This window comes from Oncorhynchus nerka, linkage group LG25, assembly GCF_034236695.1.
Source record: "Oncorhynchus nerka isolate Pitt River linkage group LG25, Oner_Uvic_2.0, whole genome shotgun sequence".
Taxonomy (NCBI): Eukaryota; Metazoa; Chordata; class Actinopteri; order Salmoniformes; family Salmonidae; genus Oncorhynchus; species Oncorhynchus nerka.
Window position 1 is genome coordinate 47,551,303 of NC_088420.1, and position 26,222 is coordinate 47,577,524.

The window sequence follows — 26,222 nt, forward strand, 5'->3', positions numbered from 1 at the left end:
CAGATCTGTTTGTGCTGTCTTGCCACCTCTTATGGTCGTTGTCAGGTAAAAATGACCATAGGAGTTGGCCAGACAGCCCAAGCAGATCTTGTACCAGGCTGAGTGATTGTTGTGACACTACGTGAATGTCCTTGGGAGGTTGTACCTAGGTCTTTGTTGTTACCAGGGAGTCTTTTAATCCCTTCCATCCGACCACCTTCCTCATTTGCTCTGAGCAAATCAATGTGGTTTACTTAGAGAGACAAAACCAGCGATTTGGCCTGCACACCTAATGCGTTAGGGCATGGTTATCGAACCCCTCTGTCCACAGCACATTTCATTAGGGAATGGGAGTGTCCGCCTTCAGATTAGACAACCGAACAACCTGCCTCTTTCATCACACTACTGCAGGCAGCAGCCAACCAATCACAAGGTGGTGACATTTTGAGAACAAGACAACAACAAAAAAGCCTGTCAGATGTCGTCCATCTTTTATCTAGCAGACCATAAGTCTGTGACCACGCTCCGTATGATTTACCAATGACTAGTTTCAGAGCTGTTTTGGTCTTTCTGAAGACTTCCATGTCAAGAGGGCCATTGGGGCTCATTTGGCAGATTTTGGGGACATCTGTGGATGTTGGCAGACAGGGGAGAGTAGAACGGCAGAGCGGTAACGTGGAGGAGTGCACGGCGTCTGCCATGGGGAGGCCTGTCAGGGCAGCAGATCCAGAGGAGAGTGGAAGGCAGAGGGAGAGAGACGGGCTGCTGGGACAGAGCAGTGCTACTACACTCCGTACAGAATCCCTCACAGGGAAAGGAGAGAACACAGAGGGACAACACGCATATGCACAGGGAGGATACACAGGACAACACACACACACTGTACATACAGTACATACAGGTAACTGCCAAAATAAAGGAAACACTTGAGTAAATGAGAGATACAGGGTAGATTGAAAGCAGGTGCTTCCACGCAGGTGTGGTTAATAAAGCAATTAACATCCCACCGTGCCTAGGGTCATGTAGAAAAATGCCCAGTTGCCCATTATTTAGGCAACCATGGCTAGAAGAAGAGATCTCGGTGACTTTGAAAGAGGGGTCTCAAAGGAGCATAGGTGTGTGTGTGTGTGTGTGTGTGCGCGTGCGCCTCTCAGTTAACAGATCTCAACCCAGTTGAACACTTACGGGAGATTCTGGAGCGGCGTGTCAGACAGCGTTTTCCATCACCATCAACAAAACACCAAATGATGGAATTTCTCATGGAAGAATGGTGTTGCATCCCTGCTACAGAGTTCCAGACACTATGAATCTATGCCAAGGTCCACACTTGTTTCTCTTGCTGAGGTCAGTGGGGAAATGAATGATTTGTGGATGCAAAATGTATCACTAGAGGTTGGAATTTGTCTTCAAATGGATGTCCCCTCTTGGATTAATCAAGGTTCCATTAAGTCGCTGAAGAAAACAACACCAGGCTTTTAATTGCTTTCAGGAGAGGGCGGTTTTAATTTGTCATCCTCACTGTGTTGTAATTTAGATCTGTTTCCATCAAGCATTACATTAGATTTACTCTATTTATCTCAGATAGCAGACATATAAAAGTAAGGCATAAAAGTGGTTTGTAATGATTCCTTACGATATCCACTGAGATGCATGTGTTTTAGTCTACTGTACAGTCTATGGGTGAAAAATGAGAGATCTGATGGCTGATGCCATGAATGCTTACAGATCAATGGATACATTCTATGAATCGACTCACAGGTTGTGCTTTGCCTGTGTTGTGATGTCTCTTTATCTCTGTCTGTAGAGTGTACATCCTACACACACAATAGTCCGACAGAGTTATTTATTGAACGAGCTTGCAGGTACTGTACTGCTGAACCCATTGACATTTGTTTTCCTGGGCCTCCTCCCGTTGGGGATCAATATGGTTTCAAAGCCTCAGCACTGGGTGGACCGGATGACTGACACACTCCTCTGACCAAAAAGACATTAAACAGCACTTGAGTTCAATTACTGGAATCTCGTGCAGGGGGGGGGGGTTATGCTTAATTTGTGACAAGCAAGCCGTGATACATTGTACTTCACTGCCATATGCCTCAACAGCCTTGTACTTTACCTAGGAAGTGCAATGACATCAGTATTTCCGCGACTCTCTTTCAGTATACTGGACCTGACCGTTTTTACACTATCATTCAGTGTTTTTAGTTGACCGTACTGTTCCTGAACTTAGTGAAGCGCACTGTTAAGTGAACCTCAGAACTTTATGTCTGTGGTAATGCTGGTATGGTCTGAGTGGTCCTCACCCTGCAGTATGTCCTTCCTGTCCTCTAGGTGGAGCGTGAGAAGTCCAGCCTCCTGATGAACCTGCAGGAGGCCCAGACCCAGCTGCAGCACACGCAGGGTGCCCTGACCGAGCAGCACGAGTGTGTCCACCGCCTCACCGAGCGCGTCAACGCTATGAAGCGCCTCCACAGTGACAAGGAGATGGCCGACGCCCAGGAGTCTGAGACGCACGACAGGTTGCCCGCGCCCGGTTGCCACGACTATGTGGTGAACATCCACGGGATGGAGATTTTGGAGTGTAAGTACAAGGTGGCGGTAACCGAGGTGATCGACCTAAAGGCGGAGCTAAAAGCTCTGAAGGAGAAATCTAACCATTGTGTAGAGGGCCAGGGGGAGGAGTGGAGCAGCAGCGATGGGAAGGTCCAAGCTCTGGACGAGCAGGTCAAACGGCTGGAGAAGAGCTGCCGCGAGGCCCGCGACAAGGTGGCGCGTTTGGAGGCGGAACTACAGGCGGCGACGGGCGTGGCCACGGAGAGCCACGACATGCTGAACAGAGCGCAGGACGAGCTGGTGACATTCAGCGAGGAGCTGGCCCAGCTCTACCACCACGTGTGTCTCTGCAACAATGAGACGCCCAACCGCGTCATGCTGGACTACTACCGTCAGAGCCGTAACACCCGCAACGGCAGCCTCAAGGGCTCTGAGGACCCCCGGGCACTACTCTCCCCCCGCCTGGCTAGACGCCTCGCCGCCGTAAACGCTGGGCTCTCAGAGGCCCCCCGGAGCCCCATGGACTCGCCCTCCAAAGACCCCCCAGTGGGGACAACGGGACAACAGGGAGGGAGTCCCCAGCACCAGGCAGTCAGGGGAACCCCATCCGCACCCCTATTGGCTCCCCGGTCATCAACAGCTCCAACGGCTCTCCCTCCTCCTCTTCCGTCCCTCCCGAGGCGGGCGGAGACCTGCGTAAGGAGCCCATGAACATCTACAACCTGAACGCCATCATCAGGGATCAGATCAAACACCTGCAGAGAGCCGTGGACCGCTCCCTCCAGCTGTCTCGACAGAGGGCAGCCGCCCGAGAGCTGGCCCCCTTGTTCGACAAGGACAAGGAGGCCTGCATGGAGGAAATCCTCAAGCTTAAGTCCCTCCTCAGCACCAAGAGGGAGCAGATTGCCACGCTCAGGCTGGTGCTCAAAGCCAACAAACAGGTGAGAAGAGCAGAGAACTGAGTACCTAGCCTAGTTCCAGATGTGTTTGTGCTGTCTCGCCAATGACCGTAGGAGTTTGGCGACAGCACAAGCAGATCTGGGACTAGGCTAGGGCTGAGTACCTGGGAAAGTCATCACACTGTTCTCAGCATTATCCAACAGGTTTGATCAGTTTTCCTTTGCATAGTGCATTAAATTTGCCCTATTTTTTTGTTGGAGATATAAAGTGGCTAATATACACTGTTTATAATCTGATAACATGAAAGTAACTACACAATTAACCCTAAACCACTCTCTATTCCAGACTGCAGAGGGGGCGCTGGCTAATCTAAAGAGCAAGTATGAGAATGAGAAGTGCATGGTGACAGAGACCATGATGAAGCTGAGGAACGAGCTGAAGGCTCTGAAGGAGGACGCCGCCACCTTCTCCTCTCTCAGGGCCATGTTCGCCACCAGGTGAGTGGCATTCTGGGATCTCATGCAGTCAATTACAACACCGATGTGTAAGACTGTGCAAAGACGATGAGTTAGGCCTCTGGTAAATCTCACTGTTTGAGAGTGTATTCAATCTCACTGTTTGAGAGTGTATTCAATCTCACTGTTTGAGAGTGTATTCAATCTCACTGTTTGAGAGTGTATTCAATCTCACTGTTTGAGAGTGTATTCAATCTCACTGTTTGAGAGTGTATTCAATCTCACTGTTTGAGAGTGTATTCAATCTCACTGTTTGAGAGTGTATTCAATCTCACTGTTTGAGAGTGTATTCCCCGGCTTACACAAGGGTGTTTCTTAGTTTATTGACCTAGTGTTGTGTCCCCCTCTCTCTCTCTCTCTCTCCTAGGTGTGATGAGTATGTGACTCAGCTGGATGAGATGCAGAGACAGCTGGCTGCGGCGGAGGATGAGAAGAAGACCCTGAACTCCCTGCTCCGTATGGCCATCCAACAGAAGCTGGCCCTGACCCAACGCCTGGAGGACCTGGAGTTTGACACCGAGCAGACCCGGGACCGCGGCCGCGGCGCCAAGGTGCCCAAGATCAAGAGCAGCCCGCCCAAAGTAAGTCGACGAGCCGCCCTCACAGCTCCCCCCAGCCCCACCATGATACACAGCCCTTCTTCCACCTGCTCCCACACCTTCAACACCTCCCTGACCCTCTGCAGCCCTCCCTCCCTGGAGCTGCCCCTCTCCTCCAACCCCTGGTCGGCCTCAGACGGAGGCACTTCCCAGACCTCATCCCTGGTATCCTCTCTGCCTCCCCTGGGTCACCCCCAGTGGTCCCTGGGCACTCAGACCTTCATCATTGACCCAGAGTCGCTGAGTTTAGAGTGTTGTCGACTCGTTAACAGTCGAGACTCCAGTCCGCACTCTCCTAGCTCCGCCCCCGTGTCTCCTTACCGCTCACCCATTCCTAAGACTTGGCAACACTTGTCGCCGGGGTCGGTCAGAACTCGTACCCAAAAAGACGCACCTCGCCCCTCTGCTCTGGTCACATCTCCCAGCAACCCAGTCCCTCACGCCTACAGTTCCAAGATGCCCTAGTCCAAGTGGGTGGGTGGGACACAGGGAGGAGGACAGACTGGTTTCCTGTTTCCAGTGTCTGGCTTGACCTATGACTATGCAGTACTGTGACATTCTTCTCAGGAATTGGCTATGAGAAGGAGCCCAACACAGCTTGTTCCATCTGTAGACAATAATCAAGTCTGTTTATAGTTTTGGGCTCATTTCTGTAAATGAAGGGATTTAGGGAAGAAATGAAATATATGTTAGAAATATACCAGTAAATGTGACATTTTTATGACAAATAAAGTTGAGTTTTAGTAATTTTTCTGATGATTTGTTATGCATAATGAGCTAAGATGGAGTGAAGGATACTTCTACATTTTGGAGATATTTGATTCCGTATGACATACGTTTTTACTTCCTCTCTTGGCACATAAACTGTAAGCTTTTAGAGTAGAAGTGAAGTGCTGTAGCCTAGTCCTCATATCATACAACCTAATTATTGTCCAATATTTTCCATTGTTAGGCAATTGAATTCCCCTGTTGTTGTCATTGCCTATGTTAATTATTCACTTTGTATAATCAAAGTCTGTTTGTAGTCAATATACACATTGCTTTTTCCGACCATCCATAAACTGTGCGCAGAGCTACACTGTTACTCTGTTCTGTGTGTCTCATTGGGCGCCACCCAGTGGATGATTTACACAGTTGAAACACAGACACTAATAGCCATTGGAATTCCTCAGTCTATCCCAGGGATGGGCAATGCAGACCCGCAAGCAACTCGGGCCCCCGCCCCCACCAAAGTTGCTCATCTCTGGTCTATCTATCCCTATGAATGTTTGACACAGAAAATTTAAAGCCTGGTTGAAATCTCAGGGAATCTTTGTTTGTAAAGCAGAGAAAGGCACCGTATCTATTTCTCTATGGTAGGCTTCTTTACTATGTAGGCTGCCTTACAGTACCTCTCTGACACAGTCTAGAAATGAAACCGTTTTGATGACTCTACAAATCATATTATAATTCAGGTCATCAAAATAGACGCGGTAAAGGGGTCAATGGAACTTGATCAAAACAATGGAATTGCCATGGAAACGCGTGGGGAAAGATCCAGGGGTTCTCCTCGTTGTATTTCACACTATGTTGAGGTAAAAATCGGAGTATAATGTTTGTATGAATGTCAACACCAACACATGTCATCGTTACCAATCAACTGCGTTCCAGTTAAAAACAGCGTTGACTGCCATCAACGATTTCTGTATGATAGCTACATGTATGCTACTAGCTCATACAAACGGGAGTTAGCATTTAGCAGTCACTTCCTCTTAACCCTGAAGAGGGACAACTTCTACATGTTATGCAGCAAAAACAGCCAAATATATCCAAATTGGACTTAAGTAACCACATTGTGGGCTGTTACAATACATAAATCATGACGGATTTGACTAATATCCACTTTGTTAAATCAGATTTGTTGAATGTGGGCCAATCTGGTCAACGTTGACTCCTTTGCCGCGTCTTATGATTTTAAGGAATCGTTCTAGTTTGATTAACATGTTCAAGCCATGATAATAACATGACTCTTGAATTGTCATCAAATCTGGAGCAAAAAGCATTTGACAGAAGTCCCTTCCACAAGTCTACAGCCCTATTCAGTGCCACAATCAATTGCCCTTTCTCTACACTATACTACGTACAGCATACTATAGCATGACATCATTGTGTCCTTAGAGTCTATTATTAATATAGAAAACCGTGAAACCGTGTGTGTGTGTGTGTGAGTGAGTGAGTGAGAGAGAGAAACTGAGTGATTGATCTATGATGCTTTTTCTGTCAATGTTGATAGCTTTTTGTTGTGGCATGCATGTGACTTTGATCAGTCAGATCCAGGAGGAAGAATATACATGGTTTATATGCAGATATACCATTCAGAGCAGCATGGAAACCAGTGTGACCTCCTCTCTGTGACACTCTAACCACCTACCCAGACCTACTACGCTGATAACACACCCTGAAAATAACACCCTGAAAAGAACACCCAAGCAGTTCAAAGCAACCCTATGCACATGCCATGTAGTGCCTGCAGATGGCAGTGTCTTAACAATTCCCAATGAGTTATTCCTGTCAAATGCTGTTTGGCCCTCATGTCCCTACCATGGATAACAAGTTAAATTACACTCACCTCTCTGTGGTTATTAGCTTTTGGCTCCTACAGTGGTCAAATGTTTTTATAGACACAATCTGAGGTGAAGAATGTCCATGTACATTCAGGTCCAATCCCTATAGGATAACATGGGTTGCACTTTGACTCTATAAAATAAAAACCCAAGACTGCAGGGTCATTCATTCATTAATGTGTTACAATTGTGTATGATATTATCACTTATCTGATCTAAAAATGCTGCTTCGTTTGTAGCCCATAGGCGTACATGAGCAGCAGTTAATTGCTCCGTGTGACAGTCGCCATTACGTTTTTGTTTGTTTGTATGTCTCTTTTTTGGTGCAGCACAGAAAAATACAGTACTGGATTTGAAACTGTGCGTAAATGTTCTATGTGTGTCTGTGTTTTTCCCCTTAGCAGTGCTGTCCATCCTCCTCGAAGGATGGACAGAGGAATGCCTTGTCAGTTGGGTCAGACGAGGCTGGTTTTGAATAACGAGCAGTCTTTCAGTGATACACAAGTACTTTATTGGCCTTGGAAAATGAACAGCGAGCTCCCTTTCTCCTGCTATCTCTCTCTCTCTTTCTCTCTCTCTCTCTCTCTCTCTCTCTCTCTCTCTCTCTCATAGAAACATAAACAACTTCTCTCACACAATATTAACTACTGTGGTATGTCAGGCGGTAGAAAGCACAAATCATTTACTTTCTAGGCAAATAAATCAGAAGAAAAAACTTAAGAGTGCGCAGATTGTATTAACTCAAATGAACTGTATTACAGTAAGATATTAACTTGCAGAATGTGATATTACAGTCAAATGAAAGTGATTAAAAGCATGACTACTAAAAGCATAATCACTACAATGCTCTAATGTTATACTCTGAAAGAGTAAAAGGTTCCACAACCGACGTCCTCTCCTCGGACATGTTGAGTTACTACGTGACGAGTCCTGTGTGTCTCTTTGTCCCTGACAAGTCTTTCCTCCCGTCTTGTTGCACCCATGTCTTTGTCTGTCCCACTAACCCTGACTGTCACCACTCTGTATATCTGTCTAATGTATTAGTTTCTTGTAGATTGTCAGCAGCCTGCTTCCTCTGCCTCAGTATCGCCACTCTCCCCACCACTAAGGAGAGTCTCCCTAGTCCACAGGTAACGTCCTAGAGGCCTGAGCTCTACATCCCCTCCTGTCTCTTTCCGCTTCTCTCACTTGCTCTCCTTGTGACTTGGGCCTGCAGGATACACGCAGCATGCCCCGCACGGCTGGTTCTTAAGCCACAGATATTAGTTCATATTCGCACTACTATACTGTACTTGATGGATCAAATACATTTACATAACAGGCATCTAGTCACACACACACACACACACACACACACACAGAAGCCTGAGCTTAAGAAACTCATTAAGGCATGAAGACTTGTGTATTTTTCTGACTCACAGCACGAGGCGTTGGTATTTATGACAGAGCTACACTGAAACTGTATTGCTTAGTATAAGGGCTATAATTAGTGTTAGCACATGCATTGGTTTTGCATGAAGCTTTTGTCACCAGTAACACTTTGCTTCATCTACTTAATGCAAATCATCTACTTCTACTTAGATCAATTTCCTACAGAGCTAACTCAGTTCATCTCACTACAATCCCCAACCAGCCCCCTACAACCCACCCATACAGTAGATCTCATTGCCTCTGAATCATCCCTACAGGCAAATAAGTAACTGATGTCCTGTCTACTATTCCTTCTCTTGGTCATAGTGTTGTTTAAGCAAGTCAACTCTCCTCCCAAAATATTTGAATGTTCTTCCCCTCCTGAAATTTGAACAATTTCCATTTCTGTTGTTTTTGGGAACAGTTTTGTCCCACCCATTTGTTTGTTTGTTCATTTCTGAGCACTTTATAGCACCAGTGGCATACATGTCCTTTTGACTTTTTTCCCTGTTCTCCACTCCTCTCTTGCTCTTTTCTCTTCTCCCTCCCGTCTTCCTTGCAGTCCGAGTCCTAACATTGTGACGGCCCTCCAGGAGGACCAGACACCAACCTTCTCCAGCAGGTCCCCTTCAATGGCCCAGCAGCCTCGCCCCCAAGGCCCCTAGGACTCAAGCACCCACACCCATGGACCCGGCCCTCACGGAGGCACACAGCATTTGAGGACACCTGTCTCCCATCTCCCTCAACCTGGCACCCCATCCTGGCGCCTAGTCTTTGTGTCCCCTCTGCAAGCCTCTCCTCCACATACCACACCTTCTCCCGGTTGGTGAGGTTACAGAGCAAGTTCGGGATGCTCCTCATTGGTTGGGCTGGAATAACATCACATCCTGTCCACGAGAGAGAGACTGGCGGACCGGACGGCAGTGCAAACACCAGAGTGACAAATTTACTTAAACAATGTTCTGTATCTATATGATTATTTATGATCTATTTAGCTGACTTATCTATTTAACTGGTTATATATTGATTTGTGTTTGTTCATCCATTTATTCATTTGAATTTGCATGTGATATCATCTGATTGTTTCTTGGTCATTCTTTGAAAATGGAATTCAAGATGTGTATTATTGCTGTGGTACTCGGACTTAAATAATGAGGATTGATTTAGCTCAGATTCATTCAACTATGGCTGTTATGTCCTTATTGCAATCTTTTAAAAAAATAAAAAATTGATAGAACAAAAACCTCTTTCCCAATTGAATATAACAAGGTTTTGGATGGTCTATATCCTACAAGTGTGGCCAGAAATGTTCCGTCAATAACAGCGTTTCTTTTTGGTGACGTGAAAGGCTTACAAACTTGCCTAACAGACTAGACAGAATATTATGTTTGTAAGCATAATCTCTACATGTGTAAGTGGTTCTGTCTTTTCTACCATGGTCATGTTTAAGAATACATTGAATTTGACATCAATGCGGAAAGACTAATTGAATGGATGTGATATTGCATTACAAGGATAATGTTTGATGAGATGGGCGTTCTTGATTTCAATGACCAATCTAATGTAACTACACTTGAGATGCTTGTTTTTATACAACTTTTTTGCAAGGCATAAAGATGATATTTTTTACTTCAGTTCTTTCTTTTTTTTACTGCTGAGGCGATTGGTTATGTTTGTCATGGAGTTGAGATCGTACTTGACATAGTCTCGAGTCTCTAAGGTAGGAGATGAGGAAGTGAGGTCTAGGTCTGTAGGCCTGGATGTGGCCTTTTGAATTGCACAGGTTTGACTTGACTTGATCATGACATGTGTGACATGACACCCCTTGGTTTAGTTTTTACACAGTTCAGATAACACATTGCCCCAGTAGTACCATGTTTCTGTCGAAGGACATTCGAATTGGCTCGTCTTAAGCTTCATGTTGTTTATGTATAAGGGATCGCTTGTTTCACTCTGTCTAACCCAAAAGAGATGACAGTAATCAGGCATTTTAACGGGGTATGGACTAAATAGGTTCAAACTAAAGGTAAGCTACTCTCTCCTCCAAACATCCTTCTTTACAAGCACAATTAGGACTATCCACTGAAGCAACAACACTGGACATGACTTTGTTTATATTTGGTTGGATGCTCTGTCAGGTCCAATGACTGTGGTGAGATCTCTGTCCAGGCATCTCTCTTCCCGGTTAACAGAGCCATAAATATCTCTACTCTGCCGGATGTAATAACATCACACTAACCAGCTAAATGAAAACAGGGATAAATCCCAAAGGCTTCCAAGATACCGGGTGTATTTTGTGAGTCATCCCTACACCTTCAGATCAATTTGCATTGAGGTTTGGTGATCTGGCGAAACAGACTTTGTTCTTTTTCTTGGTTGAAACATTCATTCAAATGTGAGCCTAGAACCAAACTGTCTGATCACGTTGATGATGTAATCTACCTAATGTTGCATGAATCATTTACCTGATTCACATTCTCTCTCTCTCTAACTCTCTCAAATCAAATCAAATAATGATTATGTCTTATGTTTGACAAACCAGGTTTATTGAGGGGCAATCTGAACATCAAGTTTCTTATGGGAATGAGCCAGAGGCATTGAGAGAGATTTTTCTTACAGTTCTACATGAATTGAATCACACCATAAGGGTGGATTCTGGTATTCTGGTAAGATGTGTATAGTAGCCATAAAGAACAATCACCCTTGGAATCCACACAATAAGCACAGGTGAAAGCATGTTAAATTGCAGTGGAGAATGGGTATGCTACTTCTGTACTGTATACATGTTTACATTGATTTGATTTCTGTCTGTGGAATCACTTGTTTTCATTCTAAAATCTTCGGTGGAACAGTAGAGTATGAAAGATATGTGTGAGGTCCAAAGCTAGTCTAGTGTACGACTGGTGTCTATCTTTGGAGAATCATTTACCCTACTGCCTTGGTTCTCTGCACAGGTTAACTTTATCAGTGGAAGATTGTGATACAGAGGGCAGTGTTAGAAGCCGGTAACATGCCCCCCCAACAAAGTTGAGGAACTTTTAACAGGCATCCGCTGCTTGGAACGTGAAGCCAAGAATACTTGCTAGCTACAGAATTACTTGCACAATCACTGTCGTGATATGGTCAGCAAGTTAGCAATGTGCCAGCAATCAATAAGAGAGAAAAAAGAGGACTTTTGTTCAAAGGAGAGCAAAGGACTGTAAGTAAAGTTCTTGGCAACTGCACACACACCACCCCTGGAAAACTAGCTGGCAAATTTGAGTTGTTTCAGCTTAGTTGTCTTTAACTTCATCACAGTGATCATAGGTCATAAAGGAGTGTTCCATATGTTAAGACATTGTATGGTGCTATTCTGATCAAGGTAGGAGCGTGACAGCCATGAACAGACAGACAGGCAGAGAGGGAAAGGGAACGAGAGGCAACAAACCAACAGGGAAGATGGTGTGAAGTGCCTCTCCAAGCCAGTAGAGCTCCTAGATTGATGATCTGTCATAGTGTGAATGAATCTCAATTATCTTAATATGATTGATGAAATGATAGCATCTTAAGTCTAGAGGGTGTATTGCATGTGTGAACTTCATGCAGGTGAGAGGCAGTCGTGATGATGTTTTATTTTTGATAATTGCGTAGAGTGGAGATTGATTCATTTAAGTTTGACCTTTCACGCCTACCTTTTTTTGTTGTTGTATTATGCTGGTTATTATTACAGTATAATAACTGTATTATAAGTTGAATATATTACATTAAGTTTCAAACCATACAGTATGTAGAGCAGCAGTAGTAACAACCTGACATAGAGGAAGTGAGAAAAAATACTAGGAAATGAATCATACAGTAGCCGAGAAAGAGTACACAATGGTTGTTTAATTTAACAGTCACACTGGTATTCAGTACAGTATGAATGGCTATGGCCCTATGAGTGGTTGGACTGTACCAGAGTAAGTGCCCTCTGCAAGACCCCCCCTTGGCCTTGTAAATTTGCCCATTTCTAAGTTAAGATTTCTCAAGAGTTGCTAGAAGTGAGGAATTTAAACCTTTTGTTTTTCGAGGGCATGCCCCTATAGCAACCCCCCCCCCCCCCCCATGTCAGTCGCTCCTATGACCCTGATGGAGTCCCCTGGAATCTTAACTGAGGTTTAGAAACCCCAATAAGTTAAGAAAAAGGGACAGAAAGACAGCAATATACTGTATTGGGTTGTCTTGTTAATATTTCTTACTGCGCTTAAAACAGTGTAACATCTGTTTCAATAGGAAATAAAACAACTGTCTTAGACTGATATAGGACGTTTGTGCTTCGCTGAGTCTTTTTTCTTCTCAATTATGATAATGATAACCTTATGTCATCCTTCTCATAACAGTTTGCATGTCTTTGAAAATGTCACCCTATCATTATGGCTGTTTATTAGGCTACAATCAGTAGCACAACCCTGCCCGTCTTCATTGTAAAGTAGATTGTATGCAAAACACCTTCCAGGTTCTGTGCTCTATTTTTTAAATACCCGCCCGAAGCTACAATATCTTCATATTGCAATATTGATCCCTTTTAAGTGAAATTATTCTGGTTCCCTTTCTAACGGGTATGGGGGAGAGATGGTTCCTCCAATGAGAGCAACAGTGAAACAGGGCGGGGTTTGAAACAATCTACTCCAACTCCAGGGTGATTGTACAGAGAGAGATAAGAGATAAGCTGACCGGATGATGATGTTGACCCAGAAAGGCAGAGCAGAGCGCACGCATCGCTCAATAACTTTATTGTGGCACATATCCGGGAAAATAAACCTGCCACGTGATTTTTCAATACGTTTTTTTCTTTCATTTAGCGGTGAATGATAAATAGGATTTAGGATTCTTTGACATTAAATGGAAATTTTCTGTAATATGTTGACTGTCAGTTGCACATTTGAATGCGTGATTAATGTTACCGATAGAGCTGCTCGCTCTGTGAATCTTTTCGATGTTGGAAAGGTCATCGGAGGATAAGGGTATGGACGACTTCAGACGGGTCGCGTTCCGGAGGAAGTCCCGAACTTTTGACAAGTCGGACATGGAGCCCAAGAAATGGAGCCCAGTGATTTCAGGTGAGTGACTACCGAACCGGTGGCAGTGCGAAGGTGGTGTAAAGGCTGTGTCACGCAAGGGGACAAAAACTCAGGTCCTTAGGTTTGGGTGCAGACAGTGTGGATTGTAATATTTTGTGTAACATGTAATAATGTGTATATAACACTATAATATTGTCCTGATACTGTGGTGAGGTCTCCTATAATGGCTTTTCCATGGTGATCACTTTTTACTGTTGTGCATGTGCGCATAGCAACTAAAATAGATTGTGTTGCCTGGCTTCACAGTCCAGACAACTGTAACAATCATATCTTGTTAGTTGTATTTGGGGACAGATCGAAATTTACTGGGGGGGGGTTGTCATTCTTTTTGCTTTTTTTTTCTCGCGGGGAGTTCTTTTTTTTTTTGAGGGCATAGGGGCGGGTACTGCGTTTTTCCCTGCTAGTTTTCCCTATAAACAATGGCTTGAATTACTTTTGATATTACCCTAATAAAGTTTAGAAACGTTTTTAAAGGTTTGGTATGGTGTGGCTATTATTAAGCTTTAGCTGCTGCTGGCCTATGATATGAAGGCAGTGTGCACCTGCGCGCCAACTGACTCCTACAGTTGAACTTGAAGTGAGGAAAACTGTTTCAGGTCTACCAGAGTTACTCATATAATCTAACAATATAACGCTTATCGTTCTACAAGGTATTTGGACAGAACATGTACGACATCTTCTGTACGTCTCTATCTGTTTAGTAGGACGCAGTAGCCATCTGACATAAAGAGATGAACGTCAGTGTCATGCCACCTGCATATCTCTATCTCTCTGGAGTCTTAAGTTTCTCTTCCTTTGCAAACCACTGTTCCCCCGGTCGCCGATGATGTTGATTAAGGCAGCCCCTCCGCACCTCTCTGATTCAGAGGGGCTGGGTTGAATGCGGAAGGCACATTTCAGTTGAATGCATTCAGTTGTAGATCTAACTAGGTATCCTTTTTTTGCCCTATTGATTTTGGAATTGAAAACACAAACCATGATATTGAAGTGCCCGAAGTTGGTATGCTTTGTGTATTGGTTGTGTGGTGCATTGGCACAGAAACCTGTTGGTGGAAAATTCATTGCATGTGTTTTATGTAATTATAAATATGGCATCAAAATGTTGAAAATCTGAATTCCTCCCAGCTGATCATTGTCTGCAGCCAGCTCTGATCGTAGTGTAATGAAACAGGCAGGGAGAGTGAGCTCGTCTGTGGTGATCGGCGAAGCCTCAACATTCTGGCCCGTAGCCCTGCAGTGGCGTTGACTGTGCCACAAAAGCATGCTGAAGTGGCAAGTCGATATCCATGTTTATAAGCAGGGTCGCTACAGTTATCTGTGGTCGTAAACATTATTTTGAGTTAATTCTATGAGGGGAGACGGTGTTACATTTATTTTACTGTAGAAGGGGAGGGACATGTGAAAATAGTTTGGGGGATTCACATTTTTTTGTTATGACACCTTGAGTTGGACCAGCCCCCCCAGTACATTTTGATCTGTCCCTTACTGCTTCACATACCTTTTTTTGTCATTGGGTGAACATGATCTATTTGAGCCATTGTGAAAGTATGTAATGGCCAACACACCTGTGGTAGGTGTTTACATAGTGAAGATTGCATTGCACTAGACTGCCGAACAGTCAGGTAGGAAGTGGAAGGTTGACGACAAGCCCTAACCTGTTGTGTAATTACCTCAATGCCTCAAGGGACAGAATATTTTTCTACTTCTTTCCTACTTCAATACAGAACAAAATGCCCACTTTTCACTTGATATGTCAATTTATAGCACATATACAAAAGTTGGTTGCCTATCTAATACCCTGTCCCCTCTTCCACTTCTTTCTTCTTGATCTCTCCCCCTCCTCTTCCTTTTCAACTGTTGACTAATGTTCCTTCTTTCTGTTGCTGGGAGTCCTGGTCAGGGCAGGTGGAGCTGGGGTCTTACAGCTGTGACTGAGGGGTTCTGGGCTTTGCCTTGAACTGAGGGAATAGAAAGGAATCCCCCAGTGACTGACTGTGAGGAACCATGTTGTAAACACACAATACAGTGTTGTGCCTGGACATGCTACAGGGAAAGAGAGGTGGAACACTGACATGGCCCAGTCTTATCTCTTCCAACCTGGGGAGATTAACTGTGGTTTTGCAAACGACATGGAGCACAGCAAATATTTTATTAAAAGCAGAGGCAACTATAACCTTCCTACCTGCGGATTAAGGAAAACGTTGCCTTTGGGCAATGTCACCTCCAGGATAGAGTAGTGAGGTGACCTTTTAAGACAGTGTCTGTACTAACAGAAATAGCCAAATCAGAAAATTATTTAGTCAGCCACCAATTGTGCAAGTTTTTTTAAGTGGGAGATGAAAATTACAGGCCTCTCTCATCTTTTTAAGTGGGAGAACTTGCACAATTGGTGGCTGACTAAATACTTTTTTGCCCCACTGTGTATATATATATATATATACAGTATATATATACAAAAGTATGTGGACACCCCTTCAAATGAGTGGATTTGGCTATTTCAGCCACACCTGTTGCTGACAGGTGTATAAAATCGAACACACAGACATGCAATCTCCATAGACTATACATAGGTTGCAACACCCACTACTGAGTTCCAAACTGCCTCAGGAAGCAACGTCAGCACAATAACTGTTCGTTGTGAGCTTCATGAAATGGGTTTCCATGGACGAGCAGCTGCACACAAGCCTAAGATCACCATGCACAATGTCAAGCGTTGGCTGGAGTGGTATAACGTTAGCCTCCATTGGACTCCGGAGCAGTGGAAACGTGTTCTCTGGAGGGATGAATCACGCTTCACAATCTGGCAGTCCGACGGATGAATCTGGGTTTGGCGGATGCCAGGAGAACACTACCTGCCCGAATGCATAGTGCCAATTGTAAAGTTTGGTGGAGGAATAATGGTCTGGGGCTGTTTTTCATGGTTTGGGCTCCTTAGTTCCAGTGAAGGGAAATCTTAACGCTACAGCATACAATGACATTTTAGACGATTCTGTGCTTCTAACTTTGTGGCAACAGTTTGGGGAAGGCCCTTTCCTGTTTCAGCATGACAATGCCCCCATGCACAAAGCGAGGTCTATACAGAAATGGATTCTCGAGATCGGTGTGGAAGAACTTGACTGGCCTGCACAGAGCCCTGACCTCAACCCCATCGTACACCTTTGGGATGAATTAAAACGCCGACTGCGAGCCAGGCCTAATCGGCCAACATCAGCTCACTAATGCTCTTGTGGCTGAATGGAATGGAAGTCCCCGCAGCAATGTTCCAACATCTAGTGGAATGTTTTCGCAGATGAGTGGAGGCTGTTGTAGCAGCAAAGGAGGGACCAACTCCATATTAATTACCATGACTTTGGAATGAGATGTTCGACGAGCAGGTGTCCACATACCTTTGGACATGTATTGTAACCTTATTACTGATTACACTATTTTATCCCTGTAATATCTGTCATGCAACTTTTCTAGAAATAAACCTGAGCTTGAGCTGAACCACAGTTGTTTGTCTAAGAGGAGAGCATTTGAATTGACTGTACTTCATAATTACACTTCTTTAAGTAGATATTCCTTCCACTTGACATACATTGTTGCTCAGCGATTGAGCATTTTGATTATTGCCTGAATATCTGGCTGCAGATGCGTAGGTTGAGCTTCTCATACTGAGCAAGAGAATATTTTTGGAGCAGTGGAGCCTCTAACTGTAACTAAGGCCCACTGTTTCCCTTTTCAGTCGTGAATTTTCTGGGTGCTCGTTAGCTCCACAAGAGACCACGACTCACTAGGGCGGAATGGAAGGATTATTTTTGCTGCATTTGAATGATTTTGTCCTCCTTGTAGAAGAAGGTTCTGGAACGTCATTAAATGTTATCATCAGACTGTATAGACCAGTGTTTCCCAAAACTCTCCTCGAGTACCCCCAGACAGTCCACTTGTTTGATGTGTTCCATAACTAACACAGCTGATTCCAGGGGTGAATGTAAGCCGGTGTGGTCCGGTATAGCGTCCCGGGAAAATAAAATAATTAACACTAATTGCAGAGAAAACTATAGACAGGTACACCATTATTTATCATTAGCGCATGTCAGAGGCATGAAAATGAGCCAATTGACTTGAAAACGGGCAGTGTACTGTACACTCAGAATCGCAGTGTGGTTCGAAAACTGTACACACAGTTTTTGCCAAGGCGGAGGTAAGTGGCCAAGACCGAGACACACGTTTACTGCAGTGAACCTATTCATTCAAGCTACTTCAAGAGTGTTGGGCCTAATGACAGCTGCCCAGCTGGAGAGAATTTATTTAGCACAGAATTTATTTGGCAAACGTAACTGGGAAACGAGTACCGGTAAGCTTCACAAATGAAAAATAATCTAAAAGGCAAAATTATGAATGCGATCTGCTTTATCTATTCCCCAGTTCAAAAGTTGACTGCAGTTATTTATTTAAACAGTACAAATATTGAAATGATTTTTTTTTTTACGGTTTTGATGGTATTGGAAAATCATACAGAGGGAACTTCGAAATACCGCTGGATACAGTATATACGGTATACCGACCAACCCTAGTCTGCACCATACGATGCTGTAGCCCTCTGTGGTTGAAATCACTTTTAACCACTCTGATAGGTGCATTTCCTTAACATGGTCTCTGTAAACACACTCTACACTCCTCCGCATTCGGTCCAAAGTCTGCTTTTGTTGGTATGTCCATCAAGATATCCCCAGCCTTCACACTATAATATGTCAGTTTAACTCACATGTAAGTTCAACTCTTGTGTGTTGGCATTTGAGGCATTTTTTTCTGAGGGAAAACATCTTCAACCACACCAAGTAGGCCGGGTCTGAAAGTTTTGCCTGGTGGCCTGGTGTTAGTATGAGCCTTCCTCTGAGGCCATAACAAAGGATCTGTTTATGTTCTCTCTGCCCTGGGAAGGAGCGGGGCACCCTGGGATAGCATAGCGGGGATGGATGAATCAGTGGCTCTGTGTTGTGTTGTTATTGTGGTGGTTGTACTGAGCTGAGTCCTCTGTCTCTCTCACTGACTAACTGGCTTTAATTCACTCTCAACCCCTTGTGTTGCGCAACTCACGCAGTTCATTATAACTATTGAGAGCTTTATTAGTCTGTTCAATTTGCATGTAATAAACATGGGTTATTACCACCTCGTGAATTGTAAGCCATGAATTGCAGTGACAGCATTCCTGCAGCTGCATCTCACTCATAATGGACTAATGTATGAATGGTGTTGTGTCAGAATGAGGAACCCGTCTTTAAGTTTCCCACAGAGGCCCTACTGAACAGGCTACATAATAGGCCCCTCTTCTGTACACGATTCACTGACATCATTTTTGGGTGCAGAAAGACCCCCATCGCCATGATTTATATAGTTATTACATAACAAGATATTATCATATACTTTCAATGTTGTATTAAATTGTGGTTTAATTTTTAAAATTGTATTATTATTTTTAGGGGTTAGATCAGCTTTAATATTGCAGATAGATTGTAGCTTCAATGAATGTAATTGTCTGCATACTTTCAAATCCCCCCAAAATAGTACCAGTCAAAAGTTTGGACATACCTACTCATTCAAGGGTTTTTCTTAATTTGTACAATTTTTTACATTGTAGGATAATACTGAAGACATCAACATTATGAAATAACACATATGGAATCATGTAGTAACCAAAAAAAGTGTTAAATAAATCAAAATATAGTTTATATTTGAGATTATTCAAAGTAGCAACCCTTTGCTTTGATGACAGCTTTGCACACTCTTGGCATTCTCTCAACCAGCTTTAATTCTTTCATATTTAATCATTGATGCCCCCCCAAATTCATATTTAACTTCTTATGGCTTGGGGGCAGTATTTTGACGTCTGGATGACAAGCGTTCCCAAAGTAAACTGCCTGTTACTCAGGCCCAGAAGATAGATTATCCATAAAAAATGGTAGATATGGATAGAAAACACTCTAACGTTTCTAAAACTGTTACAATAATGTCTGTGAGTATAACAGAACCGATATGGCAGGTGAAAACCTGAGGAAAATCCATCCAGGAAGTGAGATTTTTTTGATGTGGGTAGTTTTCAATTGACTGCCTATAGAGTATCTAATGGGTTAGGACCCAGTGTAACGGCGTTCGTCTGTAGAAAGAGAGTCGGACCAAAATGCAGCGTGGTGGTTACTCATGTTATTTAATGAAGAATAGCGATACATGAAATAACTATATATAAACAAAAACAACAAACGGAACGCGAAAACCTATTACAGCCTATCTGGTGAAACTACACAGAGACAGGAACAAGGACACTAAGGACACAGTGAAACCCAGGCTACCTAAATATGGTTCCCAATCAGAGACAACGAGAATCACCTGACTCTGATTGAGAACCGCCTCAGGCAGCCAAGCCTACTCTAGACACCCCTACTCAGCCGCAATCCCAATACCTACTAAACCCCAATACAAAACACACCACAACACAATAAACCCATGTCACACCCTGGCCTGAACAAATAATTAAAGAAAACACAAAATACTAAGACCAAGGCGTGACAGTACCCCCCCCTAAGGTGCGGACTCCCGGACGCACCTCAAAACCATAGGGAGGGTCCGGGTGGGCGTCTGTCCATGGTGGCGGCTCGGGACGTGGACCCCACTCCATTAATGTCATAGTTCCTCCCCCTCGCGTCCTGGGATAATCCACTCTCGTCGCCGAACATGGCCTAATAGTCCTCACCCAGAACCCCACTGGACTGAGGGGCAGCTCATGACTGAGGCAGCTCGGGACTGAGGGGAAGCTCGGGACTGAGGGGAAGCTCGGGACTGAGGGGCAGCTCGGGACTGAGGAGAAGCTCGGGACTGAGGGGAAGCTCGGGACTGAGGGGCAGCCCAGTACTGAGAGGAAGCCCAGTACTGAGAGGAAGCCCAGTACTGAGAGGAAGCCCAGTACTGAGATGAAGCTCAGGCAGGTAGTTGGCTCCGGTAGATCCTGGTTGGCTGGCGGATCTGGAAGATTCTGGTTGACTGGCAGATCTGGAAGAGTCTGGTTGACTGGCAGATCTGGAAGAATCTGGTTGACTAGCAGATCTGGAAGATCATGGCTGACTGGCGGATCTAGCTGCTCTGGCTGCTCCATGCAGACTGACAGCTCTGGCTGCTCCATGTAGACTGGCAGCTCTGGCTGCTCCATGCAGATTGGCAGCTCTGGCTGCTCCATGCAGATTGGCAGCTCTGGCTGCTCCATGCAGATTGGCAGCTCTGGCTGCTCCATGCAGATTGGCAGCTCTGGCTGCTCCATGCAGACTGGCAGCTCTGGCTGCTCCATGCAGACTGGCAGCTCTGGCTGCTCCATGCAGACTGGCAGCTCTGGCTGCTCCATGCAGACTGGCAGCTCTGGCTGCTCCATGCAGACTGACAGCTCAGGCTGCTCCATGCAGACTAACAGCTCAGGCTGCTCCATACAGGCTGACAGCTCTGGCTGCTCCATGCAGACTGGCAGCTCTGGCTGCTCCATGCAGTCTGGCAGCTCAGGCTGCTCTGAACAGGCAGGAGGCTCCGGCAGCGCTGTAGAGGAGGAAGGCTCTGGAAGCGCTGAACAGGCGGGAGACTCCGACAGCGCAGGAGAGGAGGAAAACGCTGGCTGCGCTGAACAGGCGAGGCGCACTGAAGGCCTGGTGCGTGGTGCTGGAACTGGTGGTACTGGATCGAGGACACGTACAGGAAGCCTGGTGCGGGGAGCTGCTACCGGAGGACTGGTGTGTGGAGGTGGCACTGGATAGATCGGAGCGTGCAGGCGCACTGGAGCTCTTGAGCACCGAGCCTGCCCAACCTTACTTGGCTCGATGCCCACTCTAGCCCGGCTAATACGAAGAGCTGGTATGTACCGTACCGGGCTATGCACCCGCACTGGAGACACCGTGCGCTCACTAGCATAACACGGTGCCTGCCCGGTCTCTTTATACCAGCGCCTCTCCGCTTTTGTCGCCTCCAGTTCTTCTTTGGGGCGTCGATATTCACCAGGCTGTGCCCAGGGTCCTTTTCCGTCCAATATCTCCTCCCAAGTCCAGAAGTCCTTTGATCGCTGCTCCTCACGATTAACAGGGGGAGTTGGCTCAGGTCTGAACCCTGACTCTGCCACACTCTCCCTGAGCCTCCCCCCAATACATTTTTGGGGCTGCTTTTCGGGCTTCCTTGACAACCGTGTTCCCTCGTATCGTCGGATCTTATCTCCGGCTGCCTCTGCTCTCCTAAGTGCCTCCACCTGTTCCCATGGGAGGCGATCTCTTCCAGCCAGTATCTCCTCCCAAGTGTAACAACCCTTGCCATCCAACACGTCTTCCCATGTCCATTCTTCCTTTCGTTTCTCCTGCTGTCGCTGCCTGTTACCACGCTGCTTGGTCCGTGAGTGGTGGGTGATTCTGTAACGGCGTTCGTCTGTAGAAAGAGAGTCGGACCAAAATGCAGCGTGGTGGTTACTCATGTTATTTAATGAAGAATAGCGATACATGAAATAACTATATATAAACAAAAACAACAAACGGAACGCGAAAACCTATTACAGCCTATCTGGTGAAACTACACAGAGACAGGAACAAGGACACTAAGGACACAGTGAAACCCAGGCTACCTAAATATGGTTCCCAATCAGAGACAACGAGAATCACCTGACTCTGATTGAGAACCGCCTCAGGCAGCCAAGCCAACTCTAGACACCCCTACTCAGCCGCAATCCCAATACCTACTAAACCCCAATACAAAACACACCACAACACAATAAACCCATGTCACACCCTGGCCTGAACAAATAATTAAAGAAAACACAAAATACTAAGACCAAGGCGTGACACCCAGATTGCAGTTCCTATGGCTTCCACTAGATGTCAACAGTCTTTAGACATTGTTTCAGGCTTGTTTTCTGAAAAATGAAGAAGAATGAAACCTTTCTGTCAGTGGACTATAGAATAATGCAGTGCTGGTTTGCGCGCGTGACCGAGTGCGCGCCCTTCGTTGTTTTTCCTTTCTATTGAATACGCTATTGTCCGGTTGAAATATTATCGATTATTTAGACAATTGACCACCTGAGGATTAACTATGAACATCGTTTGACATGTTTCGACGAACTTTACTGGTACTATTAGGATGTATTCGTCTGCATGTTTTGACCATCTTTGAGCCAGTGGATTACTGAACGAAACGCGCCAACAAAATAGAGTTTTTGGAGGGGCTTTATCGAACAAAACAAACATTTATTATGTAGCTGGCTGGGACTCTTGTGACTGAAACCATATGAAGATCTTCAAAGGTAAGTGATTAATTTTATCACTATTTCTGACTTTTGTAATTTCTTTACTTGGTTGTAAAATGTTTGTATCCTTTTGTAAGCGGGGCACTGTCCTCAGTTAATCGCATGGTATACTTTCGCCATAGAGCCTTTTTGAAATCTGACAAAGCGGCTGGATTAACAAGAAGTTCATATTTAAGCCGATGTATAACACTTGTATTTTTTATGAATTTTTATTATGACTATTTCTGTATTTTGAATTTTTAATCTCCAAAATGTAAATATTCCAGGCATTCATATACTATAAACTTCAGTCGTACTTTATCAAAGGCCTTTTCAAAGTTAGCTACGAATACCAGGCCTGGTTTCCCAGATTTTTCATATGGAATGGATCTTTGTATTTACCACTTGGATCCTGTATCTGAAATGATGAAATCAGACCTTCTTGTTGAGTGTCTGATAATCTACCATTTATATAGGAGTGGTTAAAACATGCTAATAACGGTCTTCTGAATTATATCAAAAAAGGTTTGGTATACCTCCACTGGTATGTCATCCAGCCCCGGAAATCTTCCCGAACATAAAGGCTTTAATCGCATCAATAAGTTCCTCCTCTGTAATTTGGCTTCACATGAGCCTTTCTGTACTGCTGTTTATTTTACATTATTGATAGAAAAAAAATCCACACAACTAACTTCGGTAAGTGGAGATGGAGGAGACAAACGAAAACATATGCTTAAATACTTTACTTCCTCTTTCAAAATATTGTTTGGTTGAATCATGGTTGACTTTCATAAATAATTTTTGGTTTCTATGTTGAATTTATGAAATAATATATTACACTTGATCTTTCTTGAATAAGTTCCTCCATTTCTTTTAGTTTTTCCTCTAACTTATTCTGAGCCTCTATGGTACAGTTTTTTATTGCTATCTATCTGTACTGTTAGTCCTTCCATTTTGACCTAAATTGCTTTTGTTTTAGAGATAAGTACTGAATTTCATGGCCTCTAACGGAACATTTAAACGGTCCCATACAATACGCTTGCAATGTTGCTTTGATTATTGCTTGAACATTCGCTAAGATTATATTTGGTTATGATATTTGTAAAATACCTGTTTTGGATACAGCTCATTGAAAGAGACTGGGAGCAAAGCTAGCCAAAGATCCATTTTACTGGTTGAAGTTGAAGTGTTTTTTAAAAGTATAATGCAGTTGATTTGCAACGATGACACAAGCATTATATTAAGCAGTACGTTCCTACGAGCCTTAAAATCCACTCATAATCCAAAAGTAGTGTGAAATGCATTCATAAGCAATGTGAAAAACATTTTTGCTGGTGGTCTATGAGAACTCTTGTGTTCTGCAACCAAATTGTGTACATCGCCCTCAAGCGGCAATGTTTGCAAAAACAGAAAGGGGTCTATACTAATACACTGTCACTGGTGGCTTATCCATTGAAAGTGTCATCCTATAAATACCTAGGTATTTGGTTGGATGACAAGTTGTCCTTTAAAGTTCATGTGGATAATCTTGTGACAAAGCTTAAATTGAAATTGGGTTTTTATTTTCGTAATAAGGCTTGCTTCCCGCTTATGGCTAGAAAGAAGCTTGTTCAGGACACTTTTCTCTCTGTAAATGATTATGGTGACTTGTTGTATATGCATGCGGCCTCCTCCGTCTTACAGAGACTGGACTCTGTTTATCATGCATCATTGCACTTTATTACAAATGCCAAGTCACTCACCCACCATTGCACATTGTACCAAATGGTGGGTTGGACCTCACTTTATATGTGCAGAAAGATACATTTGTATGTGTTCATTTACAAAGCCCTTTTTGGTTAACTCGCTCTTTACCTCTGTAGTCTGGTCTCCTTCACCACCAGCAGTTACCATACCCGGTCTGCTATGTGGTTGCTACTTAAAGTCCCCAGGACATTCACAGTATGAGGCAAGACTGCCTTCTCTTCTTGTGCACCAGACGCATGGAATAATCTACGATCCATGCTTCATCTAGATGTGTTAGTGCCACTGAACGAATTTAATATATTGATGGGAGACTCTGTTACGGAGTGTAAATGCTTTTTTTAGGCTGGATCATGTTGTTGTATTGTATGTTTTAATTATGTCATATATTGATTGTTGCTGCCTTCTTGGCCAGGCCTCCCTTGAAAAAGAGACTCTGGGTCTCAATTGGCTTTTCCTGGTTAAATAAAGGTTACATTTAAAAACGAATGTACACTCTGTGATCTCTGTGCTTTCTGTTTTGGTGTTATCTCTCTGCACTCCTGCTTTTGTATGAGCATGTGACTGTACATAAACACCGGATAGCCCACATCATGAGCTTAGAGTCAAAGCGAGACTACATTGATCTTCATCGCTTTCTTCGTCAGGCCTTGCAAGCTTGTTCAAAATATTCACCCAAAGGTCAAATGTTTTTACCCTCCACAAAGTCAATTCAGGTTTTATGGGATTGTTCTCTTATTAATAATATGCAGAAAAGTACCTCATACCAAATGTAAAATATGGTTGTGGATCTTTGATGTTATGGGGCTATTTTGCTTCCACTGCTCCTGGGCCCTTGTTAAAGGAAAACACGACTCAAAACTATCTTTTGATATTTTTTTCATTAGTCCACTGTTGATACAGTCCCAACATATTTTGAGTGTCTTGCAGTCAAGTTTTCAAGATATTGGACTTTCAGTAAGCAAAGTGTCACTTGCCACATCATCATTATGTTGTAAAATGCATCATATGATGAAAAGCAGCTTGTTTTGATCTATATATTTTTGAAACAGGAAAAGATTCACATTTACAGCACTTTTATGAGCATTTCAAACATAATCCATGAATTATATTATTGTTACTAATCACGTGTTTTTTTTTACCAATCACAAGTGGTCGCTGCCCCTAACGCCCTAATGGGTGGGCGGCCACTGGCGAAGATGAAGTATATCTAGGATCTGGAAAGATTCTATTTGGAGGAAGGGTCTAAGATCCTCCCAATGTGTTCTCCAATCCCATAAAACATTTTATAAATTGGTTCATTGCTGTTATCTTCGCAAGGGCAGGGTGCCGGAGTATTGAAAACAAGGGTGCAAATAAATGTTACCCCTACCTTTCTTTAGATTGTTTTAAATTACTTGTTAAACAAAATCTTTTTATCTGGACAATTGTATTAGTATAAAGTAATATACGTAATTATTTTTGCATTTAAAAAAAATGTTTTAGTTTTTATTTAACCTTTATTAGCCAGGATGGGCTCATTGAGATTTCAAATCTCTTTTTCA

At 43.9% G+C, this 26,222-nt stretch overlaps 2 protein-coding genes across 3 annotated transcripts in view; both read left to right on the forward strand.

Annotated features, from left to right (window-relative positions):
• bicd1a (bicaudal D homolog 1a) overlaps window positions 1-8,183 on the forward strand; it is an 80,727-nt gene extending 72,544 nt beyond the window's left edge. Inside the window, 4 exon segments of the mRNA XM_029634659.2 lie at window positions 2,311-3,070; window positions 3,073-3,473; window positions 3,778-3,929; window positions 4,315-8,183. Coding sequence (XP_029490519.2) covers window positions 2,311-3,070; window positions 3,073-3,473; window positions 3,778-3,929; window positions 4,315-5,011 — 2,010 coding nt within the window. The 3' untranslated portion in view covers window positions 5,012-8,183.
• Window positions 8,184-13,275: 5,092 nt separating this feature from the next.
• The window catches only part of fgd4a (FYVE, RhoGEF and PH domain containing 4a), a 106,641-nt gene continuing 93,694 nt past the window's right edge, over window positions 13,276-26,222 (forward strand). Inside the window, exon 1 of one of the 2 annotated variants that reach the window (XM_029634667.2) lies at window positions 13,276-13,637. In XM_029634667.2, coding sequence (XP_029490527.1) covers window positions 13,514-13,637 — 124 coding nt within the window. In that variant the 5' untranslated portion in view covers window positions 13,276-13,513. The remainder of the gene's footprint in view (window positions 13,638-26,222) is intronic. The other variant, XM_065009811.1, reaches the window with a different exon arrangement.